Below are 15,272 nucleotides of genomic sequence, written 5' to 3'. Positions count from 1 at the left end.
AAAAATATCATTGTGGTCGTAGAAGGACCAGTCTCGACATGAAGAACAAAATTCAGGGTCCCTATGGGAACTCAAAAAGCAAGTTTCAGGGCCCTAGGATGCATGGTTTCCGAGATATTTGCACTGCAATGCACCACAATGATTTGCATCATGCCAAGGTGAGGCGACAGGTGGGGAGAGAGCACAGAAGGTCTCAGTATGCAGTAGCACACCAACTCTCGCCTCACCCCAACGTCTGCTCCGGGGTATGTCAGCCAGCCACCACGCGCCCATTCTCAGTGCAGTATACTTCAGGGTGCAAAGCACATCAAGCGACATCGGAACAGTGACCTGCAGGATCATTGATTTTCAACAATTGACTAGAGTGTGGTCATGTCTGTCTACAGGACCCGTTTGGAGAGCGGGTACTTTTTGCTAGTACCTTCTGTTTCTCATTAATTGCTTTTTTCCTCGACTTTGTTTTATGAGTTTGGTGCATGTATTCTAGTCATGATTGCTTTGCATAGATTGAGGTTTGAAGTGTTTATTAAAATATACTGAGGTTCTTTTTTTTCACTGATACTTTCTTTACTCCAGAAGATGTCTTTGACCAACACGTGTTGTAGTATTTTTGTATACTTGTAGCATAGTAACATCGATTTGAGGTTTAGTTGGAATTTCCCATCTATTGAGCTGCATAGTGTGCTGTCCAATAGATTGGATTGTTTGCATACATTGTTTTGAATCTTTGTAATAGCTTTATACTTGAACTGAATCTATTTCATGGTGAACAGATATGTCCTGTATGTTTGATTTATATGGCTCTCTAGACCAGCAAAACAGGTTTTGAATGAAAAGGCTTATGTTTGAACTTGACGTTTTTCTATATTTGAACTATTAATTATACATCATTTTGGAACATTCCTTACTTCTTGATGAAATAAAATATATTTTCCAGTAGCTTTTGTGAGTCTCAGTAGTCCAATAAAGTGCACTACTCATCATTACATCTACTGCATGTTGCCTATTTATTTGGGGCACGAATTAAGGGGTCATGGGTAGTTGCACCAGTTATTTTTATTAATACATGTTTTACTTATTAATTAATACATTATGGGTAACAGTTTCACCCTTCTTTTTTTGCTTTGCCACTCTCATTATCTCAGTTATGGCCGGTGCCAAGTGGCCCTGTTGGATACGTGACATTAAATGATAAGCACAATATAAGGCAAGTGCCAACGAAGAAAATCATTACACTTTGGGCAAATTGCTTGCTTTTCCTTTCACAGATTTGTATTATAGACACGATTGTGACTTTACAAGACCACATATTGATATTCCCTTTCAAATTGCTTCATTTCTAGTTTTGTCTTTTTTGCACACTTTACAATAAATAAACTGTGAAGATAATGCGGCATAATGTTGCACTGAACTATTACGTCACTGCATTCAGAAAGCAAGTATTGATGGCATCAGATGGACAAACGACTTGGCTATCTGTCACTGTCTAGAAGTGCATTTTATGGGCATTGGACAATCTTTGGCTACTATTTCATAACCCATAAATAATACTAAGCAATGCTTTTTGAACCATCTTGCTCAAAGGCATTGCACATCATTTAATAATCCATTACAGTTATTAGATTTACAATTAGATGGAAATGTTATATTATTTGTATTAATTTGTAGGATATGATGTCGTTGATGTTTAATTTGGATAATTGTATATGAAATGTGCTTAAAGTTTTAATGAAATAAACTAATTGCACAATAAAAAAAATCCATTACATTGTGCTGAAATCTGTTTGTCTTCGTAGGTCTAGAACATATAAGTTACCTGCACCAGCAACTGAAAAGTCATGAAATTGAAAGACATCTAGTACAAACCAGTGACTATCTCAGGCAATCCCGAGAGGTAAGGGTTTGAAAACTGCTATCCATCATGTCTGCCTCAAAACACACCTCCTAGTTCTAGATCTATTATAGTGAAAAAATGAGCTCGATCTAAGCCCAGGATGTTCCCTAATACACTCTACAGAGGCTCTGTTTGATGGCCTGCTCTTCTCGAGAGATGTTAAAGTGACCATGGATTCTTTGTGCTTGAAAGATCGTGTATATCTTGAAATTGGAGTACCTGTGGGCCTATAATAATAATAATGTATTTCTTATATAGTGCTACACACCCATAGATCTCATAGTGCTTAAATAGACAACATTATTATCCCACAGAGAGGTACTCAATGTATCGACCTCGGAAGGATGAAAGGCTGAGTTGACCCTGCCGGGAAAACCTGCCACAACAGGCTGCGTATAGACATCACGGGCAAGTGCTTAGCTCACTGTGCTATCTGACTGGCATATCTCTCGTCATGAAAAAAAATCACCATTCTTTGAGTTCAAATATGCAGAGATATTGATTGTCAAGTTGTTTACAATGATTTGTGTATGGTATATCTTGTATAATGTTCAGTGTGATTGAGCTATGAATGGGATTACTGCTATTTGTTTGATTCTGCCTAAAATGGATGCATAAAAGGTTTATTTTTGTCTATATTAATTCACATATCTTTCATATTTAAATAATTTTACACGAATACATTTTGGATATATTCTTCTATGTAAAATAAATTATATTATAATATGTTTGTTAAATGGTTTTATGACCGTAATATAATTGTTTCTGTTGATATATTCTTTTACTGTAGTGTATAAGGTTTTAATTAACCAAATTGCACTTTAAACTAATTTAAAAAAAAATAATAATAATATTGTTTCTCTTCCACGTGGGCATAAAAATGTGAAGTTACATATAATATTCGGTTAGTTTGCGATAATGCACCTTCATGGTGCTTGACACCACAAGGGCATGTCTTGTGGTGATAATTTTCCTGAGACAGCTTGAATGTTAGTCACCATGATAACACCTTTGTCTCTGGTCCTTCAGAGACAAAGGGCCTCATTACACGGATGGCGGTAAGGGTTTACCGGTACCAGTATTTTACCGGTACCGGTAAATCCTTACCGCCTTACTACGAGGTCCCTTTGCGGGTTGGGGAATTTAACGCCTGCTTTTTGCAGGCGTTAAAAAACCAACCCGCAAAGGGACCAGGGAGCTAATTACGGTACCGCAATTTGCGGTGCCGTAATTAGCGCCTTCCCCATTCCCATAGAGCCCTATGGGGCAAAAATGGGAATGGGGAAGGGCAATGGGGGAAGGGGTAATTACCGCCCCGCCATCCTTGGAATCGGGCAGTAATTCCCCTTTCCACCAAGGCGGTGCTGGTATTTTTCCGGCATGAACCATGGCGCTAATAGCGTCATGGTTCACCGCCATCTGTGTAATGAGGCCCAAAATGTGGTCTCTGGTTGTGTTGAGCCTACAGAGTATTCTTTGATTTTGCTGTACACCAAATGCGTACCTTAAAAGGATATTTTTCAAATCTTACCTGTAGATTAAGTAGTTTGTGCCTCTTTTTAATTCATCTGAACTGGCATGCCCCAAAAGTGGGATTTGCCCTGAAACGTTGTTTGTGGATAAAGGAGGGCTGCTTGTCTAGGTATTCCGGGATCTTTTTCTGCTAAACCTGGTGCATAGTGCAAAGCATATTTCATGTTAAGCGATGCTACTCTGGGAGCCACTGCAGGGATGTAATTGCAAATGTTGTTTAATCAGAGTCAGTTTTTCTAATTTGGAAATGATTCCAGTGTTTGCACTTTGTTTTGTGTAATTCACTGTACACAGTGTTATAATAGTCTAGCTGTGCCACAATCACTGTGTTCTGATAGTGTCTTATTCTGGGTTATTTCACATACCTCAGAATACTTTCCTGGGCATTTTCCTTTGGAGGTTTGTTTGACTAGAGCATAATCATTTGGATAAAAGTATTTCTCGTAATTAGGTGGGGCCTTCAGGCTTTTCACTCTTTTGCGTTGCATTTTACTATGGATTGCGGCTGTGTGAAATCTTTGGTGTTCCTGCATGCTTTCCTCACCATGAGAACGTTTGCTTTAGATCCGTCCAGGGAAAGATTGCTCAACCTCTTCTAGGCGTACATGTGGTTAAGTCAATCTGAGATGTTGGTATGATATTCGGATCTGCTCGTGAAATAACATGGACTTTGGTGTCATCCACATGCATCTGGAATTGTAGATGGTGTTGTTTGATAACCTGGACAAAAGGTTGCATGCATTTATTAGTTGATATCAGAGAGAGTTAAATGTTTTGTGGAACACTATATTTTAATGTGTTGGCTCTTTAAATGTTTGACTGTGCTTTAAAAGAATTTACTGAGTGCATTCCAGTGCATGTACTGATATCTCTGTGCGCATACCCTAAGGGTCTCTTGGATAGAGGTCTTGACCTTCAAAGAATGAAGAGTTCATCTTCCTGTGATAAATGTCAAGGCACAGATCGCACAGAAATACTTAAGCAAAAAGAGATGCAGATCCTAGGTGTCATGTTTGTTGTCTCTTTTCTGACGATATTTGGTTGTGTGTCCATGAATGCACGTAACAGTGTTTTCTTACTTTCAGGATCTGAACACTAACATGTTTTGGAAAAGCAGCCAAACTAAGCTTAGCAGACATGCTTCGTAAGTAAGCCCATGAGGTTCGCTGACAGCTGAGCAGCACTTTACCAGTGTGATCTAAACAGTACACAAACCTGTAAATGGAAACTAACAAACGCACATACTTTATGTATTTCTTTACACTTGTCCAGTACATATACGCCCTATCTTATTTAATTTCATATAAACTCCTGTTCTCCCTTTCATTTGGTTGAAGATTCCCTAAATTAACTCTCTAAAAATGTGCACCGCTACTTCCTTTGCCCAGTTATGTTGCTGGAGGGATTATTTTTGTGTTAGATTGCCTAGATTGAGGGTTTCAGGACACTTTGTGTAAATGAGATTCAACTTTACAGTTCTAGTCCTGATCATTTTTTATAAGCTCGAGATACCAATCATTTTTAAAAACACAGCATACCACTGGAAAAGGAGTGACTCAGACATATGGAGCTATCTGGTCACCTTAGCTGCGTTCCCTTTCTATTCTACTTTGAGGAGCTGAGAGGATGTTTGCAGATGAGGAGTATACCTTTATACCAACCACACAAAATGATTGCAAGGAATTCTACCAACACAAAATTATTTTATTGAAACACCATATTAGATGAGTACCATATGAGGGTACCTTTCTAAGATTACAAATGAAATGTGTAATATTGGACAATGGAATGGAACAGCCAATATAGTAGCCTATATTAGGACAGGATAATTAATGCAACATTCTTTCCTTGTCTTTGATTAACTGTATTTGCCTTGATAAAGACCATCTGGTAGAAACACGTGTTGGCAACACAATTGCTATAGTAGGCAATAGAATTGTTATAATAGTCAAAACACTTGCGCAGAATTGTCATAAGATTCAACATTTTTGAGCACAGGAAATGTTAATTAGTACAGCTTATGCTCATGACATACGAATGAAATATATCTGCATGCCATTGTGTTTCTTTGTGATTTCTTATCCTTTCACACAACTAGACAAGAGGATATTCTCTTCTGGAATGAGGGCAGTAACAATTGATAACTAACAAGGCAAAAGTGCAAAAATACATCATTTATTTCTTTTGTGCACATTTTCTGCCCCTCCCCCATGATTTTTCCCCAACTTGATTAAACAACAATTTAGAGCTTTCCTATGAGTAGTCCAACTTAACCATATTTATTATGATTTATTATGATTTAAAGGTTGCCCATCTTACTTTCCTATTAATCTTGTTGGATCTGTATATTGCAGGCTCCCATTGCAGGCTCCTTCAGCTCCATGTTATATTTCTGGAAATGTCACAGATGTGTACCTTGTACACACAGACTCCAATGAGGTCTTCGATGAGCCCATATTGGGTAATAATAGAATGTGTCCCAAAACAGCACTTGTCAAACATTTATGCTGCTCCATGGTCAGCTCAGCATATTATTCTGCTCAGAAACAAAGCTTGCCTGTGCCTCTGCCTGCATCCTGCCAGGAAAAGCTGGAAGTGATCTAGAACATTCTGATTGGCCCCCGGAGGGTCATGTGAACACATCATGTGAATGGAATTTGATTTTAAAGTCATTCTAGAGGGTTCTGTTGAAGATATTAGGGTCCTGCTGGAAAATCGATGCTACCAATGGCCTATATTACCAGTGACTCTACCTGCATCCTGCCACAGTAGGCTGGAAGTCATATTCAGCATTCTGATTTCCTCCCAGAGGGTCATCTGAAATGCTCCCTCCAATGTTATTGAGTCTCCCCTTGCTGGGTGCCAACATCATAGGCCCAAAAGCAACAACAGGTAATTTCCTGTTTGGCCCTTTTTTGGCCAAAGCTCAAACCAGGAAGCTCTGCTCTGCCATGCTTGCCCTTCTCCTTACTCCTGCATCCACACAGAGGGATCCTGGACCCAATGACTCACTTCTCACCCGGAGCTGTTGTTACCTTCAACAACCAAAGGATATTCCTGTTTTGGATCTGCTAACTGCTGCCTAGGCATGCTAACTGTCTTCTGGTCACCTATAGCCCCACTCTAAACCAACTCGGAACCATTACCCAATCCTTCCTAGCCAATTTCCCCCTCTCCCTTCCCTTGATGCCCACCCACCTACCCATTCACTGTAGGGCTCCACCCTTCCTCCACTTTCTTCACTTGCCTGCTTTTACCCTCCATCATGCACCTTCATGTCATGCCCCTCCTCCACTTATTCATTCTACTCTTCTCTAGTAGCCTCCAGCTCTGGTTCTTCTAAAATGTCAAACCTCATCTATCCCTTTACCTAACGCACAAAATCCGTTCCTCTCCCCACCTCCTATCAATCTTTCACTTGGCCTCTGGAATTCAAAATCCCCCTGCAACAGGTCTTCCTGCATCACTGATCACTTCAACTCGTACTCCCTGAACTTTCACTTCTTACTATCATAGAAACCTTTGTTTCCCCTCATGACTCTGCTTCACTAGCGACTCTCTAAACCAACTGTCTTAGTTATCCCACTCTCCCGAACCTGTTACGATGGTCGGTGGAGTTTGGTTCCTTATCTATAAGTCCCTCACCTTTTCCTTCCTGCCCCCCTCTAATGTCACCTTCTCCTTTGAATATGCCACTATTGAAAGCCTTCCTCCTACTACTCTCACTGTTCTAGTTCTCTCTCAAATCCCTTATCCGCTCAACTCCTTCCCTGACCTGAACCTTTTCCATGAGTCACTTCCGACTGACATCCACATTGTCATGGTGGGACGCTTTAACCTTTCCAAGTTCTCTGCAGCAATCCATCTGCCTTGAACTCCCTAATATTTGACTCCTCTGTTTATGACCAGCCCACCCAATCAGGTAGTACCCCTTTACACCTTTCCTTTGTCTATGCTTTACTGTCCTCCTTTGACTATCTAGGACCCCTTACCTTACCTGGCCTTACCTTAACATAGCTCTTCATTGACCCCCTTCCCTCTATCATTCAATTCAGAACTTACTTACCTTCTACCCTATTCATGTCCTTTCATTGGCTGTGCTTTTCCTGACTTTCACTATGCACTTATGACTTCCTTTGACCAACAATATCCAGCTTGTACATTCAAACCTTCCCTGACACATCCACATCTCTCGGTCATCTCTGAGAGCCAGACCCTCAAAACAAACTTGTGCCATGAACTAAACACTGGTACACATCCTGAACTCCCACCCTACTCTGAGTATTAAAGAAATCCCTCTCTGATCTCTCCTCTGGACCTGCCAAATACTCCTGTTTCACAAACCTAATGCCCACACTTTTCATTCTCCCTTGCAAGCTTTCATCTACCCTCCAAACTTTGCCCCTTACTCCAAAGACAATAAGTATTGCTTGTTCCTTTTCTGGTAATTACCTTGTACACTAGTTGTCCTCTAAAAGCTCTAAAGTTCATAACTCTCCAAAGCCGTCCTCTGTCTCTCCCTCTGCCACCCTCCTTTGTCCTCCATGTCTACCCCCTACCAGTTCTACTCTTCACTACCTTTCCTATACCTCTCCTGCTGAATTAGCTGTGAAAGTTTACTGAACCAACACATTTTTCTTGCTGATCAATGTGTTTGCTCCTCAAACATTCAAAGACTTAATCCCTATCATCTGCCCTCATCTATCTAAGTTCCTTAACTTCTCTCTCTCAACTGGACTCTTTGCTGCCTCCTTCAAATCTGTATTTGTGATACTACTTTTGAAGTATCCCTCTGACGACCCAAACATCCCAATGCACTGTCACCAGGTTTCCATAGTAAACATTTTACCTAAACTGCACTCATGCATGTCTCCAATGTTCTCCCTGTTGACCACCACTCCAAACTGTCTTCTATACTAATCCTTTTGAACCTATTCACTGCTTTCAACACTGTCAGCCACTCATCTCTCTTCCTCATTCTTCAGGACCTTTGGTTTCACAAATCTGCTCTAGCCTGGATTGCCAATTACCTCAAAAGTTGTTTCTTTATAACCTCCTGGAGTTCTCAAACCTCTCTCCCAATAAGTGTTCCTCGATAATTAGTCCATAACCTCTACTCTACATCCTTTATACCTCTGCCCTGGTCGACTTATCTCGACCTTTGGCTTTCACACCCACCTCTTTGCTAATAACACAGAAATGTTTTTCGAATTTCCTTCCATCACCCCGGCCAACTCAGAAGAGTTCATGAGCTTTCTCACCACAATCCAACATTGGATTTCTCTACACTTCCTCATACTAATCTTTTCAGAAATTGAAGTCAGCTTTTTCCTGACTTCCAACATCATCCTATCCTCTCCTATCTCCTTTCTGCCTGACCTTCTTGCTCCCGCAACCAATGCTTGCAACTTTGGGGTCCTCTTTGATAGCACCCAGCAGCTGTAGGAATTCATCACTACTACTGCCTCTGCTGCATGTATTAACTTTCTCAACATTTGATAAATGCATCCATTCCTTACCCCCCACTCCTCCAACACTTAACCCCCACACTCATGCTAGGAAAACTTGACTACTGCTTGTACCTTCTCCTTGGCCTTTCTCTTGGCTTCTTCCTCCCTCTAGATAAAAGCCTCAACTTTGCTACCCTGACTCTCTACAAACTAATGAGACCCCCCTTCTACTTACCAACACCATTCTGTATTGCTCTCCATGTACAATCACACCCTGTTAAAGATCTTTCTCCTAGTCGTCAAAGCTATTGACAGAGCCTTGGTCCTCAGTGCCTGGTTGACTGAATCTCTGTCTACTCACCATCTCATTCCTTCTGCTCCTCCTCTGCATTTAACCTCACTAGCCCATGCCCCTCCGTGCCTCCTCTCACTTCTGCACATTCTCCCTACTGCCTCCACTACATTGGAACCTACTGCCTTTCACAATCAAAAGCAGCCACACTCTGGATCTCTTCAAGGTTGGGCATAAATTTCACCTACTGGCCAAAGTGCAGACACCCCTGACCCTCTACCCCATCCTCCCCATCGGGTCAGAGCCTTATGGTCTTATGTACTCCTTTCTCCAACAGATTCCACATCTTAGAAATACATTCTTCAGGTTCGGTTTGGCTTCAGATTCCTTTTAACCAGAAGGGTTGCACTGTGGCTCTGTGTCGACATTTTTGTGCCCATGACCTCAGAAGCGATGTCATGGTTGGCTTACATGAGGCCGGCTGCGCCCCATGATCACACTGCTTTCAGAATGCTACTACTGCCATTGCAAATTCATGGCTTAGGGACAGGGTCATGGATGTGACCATTTAAAGAGAGGGGCGGTTAAGAGGGACCCTAGTCCCTAGCTCCCCAGAGTGCCTGAATATATGCAGGGCTATAAGCACCACTGTCCCCGTCTCAATCCTTATCAGCCTCTGTCCTGGACAGACCTTGTTTTCTTCTGGTTCAGGGCACATGAACTGCAGCACGCACCTGAGACGCTGGAAGCCTGACAAGAATCTCGAGTAAAAGGAAGAAATTCCATCTAAAGGGAAACCTGAACTACCATTACCAGAATGCACATGGGTGCAACGGACAAAACAGGGCCTGTAACTGGAGGAATGGGATTGGTGCAAAAAAGGGAATGGACAGAGTTCCCCCTTCCAAAACCAAATGACATTCCAAACACCCACCCCAAGAACCTCAGATGAACTACTGAGAGCTCTGGGGCAGTAATCCAAGAACTGGAACTGACAGGACACTGTGGAGGTACAAAGGAAGGCCAGAAACCCTCTCCAACCTCTATTTACACAGGGATTCACCCTTAACAGAAGAAAATTCAGCAGCAAACAACCTGTCTGAGCACATGGCTGTCCGCAGGAGAATGCAGTCCTAAAAGGAGGTGGGGCTAGAAGGCTTTTTAAAGACTTTCAGGAGAAGCCCCACCCCCAGGGGTGTAGCTCAGGTAGAAACTGGCCAAGGGGGGTGGGGGGCAGCTTATGGAGCGCCAATGTGAGCCACAGGCAACTACTGAGCAGGAAAGGCTGGCCTATAAAAAGCCAGCAGTTTTGGCAGGGTATGAAAGGTGTATGGGTGAGGTTGGAGGAAGAAGAGGTGGGCCAAGAAACTTAAGGAGATCCGGCTCAACTCTGAGAGGGGCAGGGAGGCCATTCCAGAGTGCGGCACCTGCGGAGGAGAGCGATCTACCCCCCATTATCTGCTTGGAGAAGCGTCTGATCTGCAGAGAGATGGAGCTAGAAGATCGAAGGGCTCTAGCAGGGCAGTATTTAGGGAGAGAGAGTTTGATGTAGCAGGGTCCCAGGCCACAGAAAGCCTTGTTGATGATGCACAGGGTTTTGAACTTTATCCTTGCAGCAACGGGAGCTATTGGAGAGGTTTTAGGGCTGGAGAGATGAAGTCCCTGGGCTTGAGGCCAAGGATAAGCCTTGCAATCCTAGTCTGGACTAGTTGAAGGGGGTGAAGGGAGGAGTTAGGCAGGTCAAGGAAGAGGTTGTTGCAGGTAGTCCAGCCTGGAGAGGACCAGAGCTCTGGAGACATTGAGTTTCTGGGGGAAGGTGGGTGAAGGTGAGGAAAGGGAGAATGACTCTGAGGAGATGCAGCTGAAAGTGGACCTTTTTGGAAAGGTCAAAGATGTGAGGAGAGAAGGAGAGAGAGGAGTTGGAGATGACATCAAGGTTTTTTGCCTCACAGGCGGGTGAGTGGAGGGGGCCCATGTAGGTCATCAAGAGTGTAGGAGGGAAGGAGGGAACTGGGGTACCAATGAGAAGGATCTCATTCTTACTGGCATTAAGGCAGAGATTGTTGGCAATGCACCATGCCTGGATAGCAGACAGTCAGGAATGAGAGAGGAAGAAGAGGAGGCAGAGGAGGGAGGCTTGAAGGAGAATTGCATGTCGTAACACTGGAAGTTAGAGGAGAAGGCAGAGATCAATTGGGCTGAGGGGCAAGTTAGATATTGAAAAGCCAAGACGAGAGAATAGAGCCCTGAGGGACACCACAGGTGGAGAGTGAGATGGAGGAGAGAAAAGGGCCCAGTTGAACCTGGGAAGGTCGTTCGGAGAGGAAGGAGGCCAGCCAGTTCAGAGTCAGGTCCATGAGGCCAAGGGTATCACAGAGCCGATTTATAAGGGTGGCATGTTTAACCGTATCAAAGGCAGAGGGAAGGTCAAGAAGGCTGAGAATGGAAGGAGAGATGGAATTGAGATTAGAGAGCAATTCTTCAAGGGTGTTCAGGAGTGCAATTTCCGTGCCTCTGGCAGCTCTGAAGCCAGACTGGTGGTCGCACAGACAACCAACAGATTCAGTTTAGTGGATACGCAGGGAGATGGCCAGCTTCTCCAAGAGTTTGCCCAGGAAAGGGCTTATGGAGATTGGGCGGTAGTTAGCCGGACAGGAAAAGTCGGCAGAAGGCTTTTTGAGGAGAGGGTGCACAAGGGAGTGTTTGAGGAGTGACAGGAAGTATCCAGTGGAAAAGGAGTGATTGCAGAAATCAGCGAAGGCTGGAGCAAGGGAGACAATGTTGTCCTTGATAGTTGTAGAGGAGCACAGGAGCATCTATTTGGACGAGACTTTCATAGAGCGAACTTGTCTAGAGACCTCATTAGGTGATATGGGAGAGAAGGTGGAGAGTTGGAGGGAAGAGGTGTGGGGGGCCAATGGAGGCCTGAGAGCGGGTGAGGGAGAAGAGTGTGGTGTAGAGGAGAGTGATGACAGGAGTTTTAGTAATGAAGTGAGAGGCCAGAGAAGTACAGAGGGCCAGGGATGGCAGAGGAGAAATGGAGACTGCAGTAGGATTGGCGAGTTCTTTGCAGATTTTGAAAAGTTCAGTCATTTTCTTTTAGGCCCCAGACATGCGGGCTTGGATATTGGCCTTCTTCTTTAAGCAGATCTAAAGTCTGTATTACCTTTCTAGCAGGCAGCAGGCCAGTTTGTCAGAGGATGTGTTTGAAGCCCACCACTTCCGCTCAGCTGCTCTGCACTTGCGTTTCAGAGAGGCCAGTTTGGAGTACCAGGAGTTGCACTTGGAAGCAGGTTTAATTCAGATCCTCATGACAGGGGCAAGGATGTCCACAGTGTTGGAGATGGCGAGTTGAAGGTTAGTAAGTACTGTGTCAGAGTAAGAGTCAGTTGCAGAAATAGGAGGGGGAGTGAAGGTGGTGGCAAAAACAGCAACTGACACTCGCTTCATAGGTCAAATTCTGGAGACGGAGACTGGCAGTGCGGGCGGGGGCGTAGCTGGGGGACCCTGGAGGTCCAGGTGAGAGGACAGGAGAGAATGATCAGACCAGGAGAGATGAGTAATAAGAGGGTTTGAGATGGGTATGTCTGCGTAGATGAAAGCATCCGTGTGTCCGGCAGAGTCCGTTGGACCGGAGGGAAGAATGGAGAGGGAAAGAGAGTCAGAGAAGTTGTGGAAGAGTTCAGAGGCCGCATCAGGGGAATCAAGGTGAATATTGAAGCCTCTGAGGAGGAGAAGCTTGGAGGTGGAGGCCAGAAGAGGTGAAGTCAGCCCACTCTGAGAGGAAGAGGGAGACATGGCCAGGGGGCCTGTAGATGGTGGCCAGAGTCAGAGAGAGGACAGGAGAGACACCAAGCCTGCAGACTAGGCTTTTGAAAGAGGAGTAGGCCTGAGTGGGTATGATATTAGCAGGGATCCACTCAGGGAAGATCAGGGCCACCCGGCCCCTGGACCGGTTAGGCCTGGGCTTAGAGAGGCTCTTGTAACCCTCAGGGAGGAGAGTGTCAAAATTTGTGACAGAGCTGGCAGTGAACCACGTCTGGGTGAGAGCGAGGACGTCAAGGTTGAGGTCTACAAGGAGGTGGCAAACGTCAGAAGAGTATTTGACAGCCGAGCTAGAGTTGAGGGTAGCTAATTGGAGCAGGTTGCCACTTTTGAAGGTCTTCCGATGAGGGGTACCAGAGTGCGGTACACCCGTTGGAGGTGGCAGAGGGCCAGCAGGGTGCCAGAAGGAGGAGTGGCAGGAGAAGGGAGGAAGTTGATGAGAGACAAAAGACGCCTATCAAGAAGGAGGAGGTTTGGCTGAGAACCCTGGAACACAACAGTGCCATTTAGGTTAGACATTAATGATGGCCATAGAGGACAGGAAGGATGCCAAGAGTACTTCCCAATGGGTGCCACCATTAATGGGAGAGGAGGAGAAAGGGGAGAGCACTGAGACCATATGGGAAATCCAAAGGTCCGGAGAGGCAACGACAAAGAGGATGTTGGTGAAAGTCCTGGAAGAAGCGTTGACATAGGTGTCAGCGATGAGCAGACCCAAATTGGAGACTAGGAGATCCTTCTTGAACATTTTCTTTCCGGACTTCGACAAGAATAGGATAGGTGATAGAAAAGCAGTTAGAGAAGATAGTGTTGATCGAGAGCACCACTGAGGGACAGTACGGAGAACAGGGGGAGAGAGGGAGAAACTGCAGTGCATGACACCGGACTACACCACACAACAATGCAACAATCTAGAACCAAGTGTCCAGTAAAGGGAAAAAAGCCTAGGTTACATCATGCAGCAGAATAGCAAGACACCCAAAAGCAAGTTATCTGGACAGAGGGAACATCCTAGATAGATGGATAGAGGAAAAGGTCTAATTTTTAAACACCACAGCAAATTCAAAAACACAGATTTGATTTTCCTAGAATGAGGGGAAAAGCTTAATTTTTAAACACAACAGCAAATGCAAAAACACACAGATTCGACTTTCCTAGAAAGAGGGGGAAAAGCCTAATTTTTAAACACAACAGCAAATGTAAAACACAGAGATTCGATTTTCCTAGAAAGAGGGGAAATGCCTTATTTTTAAACACAACAGCAGATGCAAAACACACAGATTAAACACAACAGCAAATGTTAAACACACAGATTCAACTTTCCTAGAAAGAGGGAAAAAGCCTAATTTTAGACACAACAGCAAATGCAAAAATACACAGATTCGATTATCCTAAACACAACCGACTTATCTAGAAGGCGGGGGCGGTGGAAGCTCCAATGGCTAATTACGACAATTCACCAATGCCAGATATGGATAACATACAACTGCGATGTGCAGCAGACTGCAAAATTAGCTAACAGAAGGAATAATAAGTTCAGATACATCCAATCACTAGAAGTACCTAAGGTTCCTGGTTGGGAACATCCTACCACTTTGTGGTTCTCTCTTGCATCTTTTCCACAGGTTCAAGAGTTTTCTCAAACATGTTAGCTGAGGTCACTGCATGTATCTGGAGGGGCCAGGTTTACATCTTTCCCTGTCTGGAGGACAGGCTGATTTGAGCACACTCCCCAGAGCTGGTGTCAGCCCACCTGTAGCAAACCTATAATCTGCTGCATAGCTTGGGCTCTCCCTCAACTTTAAGGACATCCAGATGAAGCCATCCGAGACACTTCAATTCATTGAGGCGATTCTGGACAAACGGTTGGGCAGGGCTTTCTTCCTGATGACCATGTGGCGCACATCTTTCGGGTGGTGAATGTCTTCCACTCCCTGAGTAGTTTCTGACCTCTACTTTTCTGCATCTTTTGGGCCTAATGGCCTCCAGCATTTTTGGGCTGCCAGATGCTCGGTTGCTCCAGTTGTTGCAGCTGCCAGCACTCTAGGTTTTAGGGCAACATGATATACCATTTACAGATTTTGATCAATGTGCCCTATGACCTCCTGTTTTGGGGTGACAGAGATCCCTTTCTACGGGGAGTCTTCTGACAACCTTGAGCTCAATTGATAGTTGACATTGATATCTTCTTGAAAGGCTGGGGAGCTACATCTGAATGATGTTGTGGTTAGTGGGCTATAGTTGCCCACCAAACTAGGGGAGAGCATCAATCTCCTGA

General features: G+C 44.2%; 1 protein-coding gene across 1 annotated transcript in view; it reads left to right on the top strand.

Moving 5' to 3' along the window:
* Positions 1–15,272, top strand: part of TRPM6 (transient receptor potential cation channel subfamily M member 6) — a 1,703,532-nt gene that overhangs the window by 1,458,475 nt on the left and 229,785 nt on the right. Inside the window, exons 29-30 of the mRNA XM_069625828.1 lie at positions 1,797–1,894; positions 4,513–4,571. Coding sequence (XP_069481929.1) covers positions 1,797–1,894; positions 4,513–4,571 — 157 coding nt within the window. The remainder of the gene's footprint in view (positions 1–1,796; positions 1,895–4,512; positions 4,572–15,272) is intronic.

The sequence above is a fragment of the Ambystoma mexicanum genome, chromosome 6p (assembly GCF_040938575.1).
Source record: "Ambystoma mexicanum isolate Mex_15411 chromosome 6p, UKY_AmexF1_1, whole genome shotgun sequence".
Taxonomy (NCBI): Eukaryota; Metazoa; Chordata; class Amphibia; order Caudata; family Ambystomatidae; genus Ambystoma; species Ambystoma mexicanum.
The sequence above is the reverse complement of the archived record's forward strand: the minus strand, read 5'-3'. Positions and strand labels throughout refer to the sequence as shown.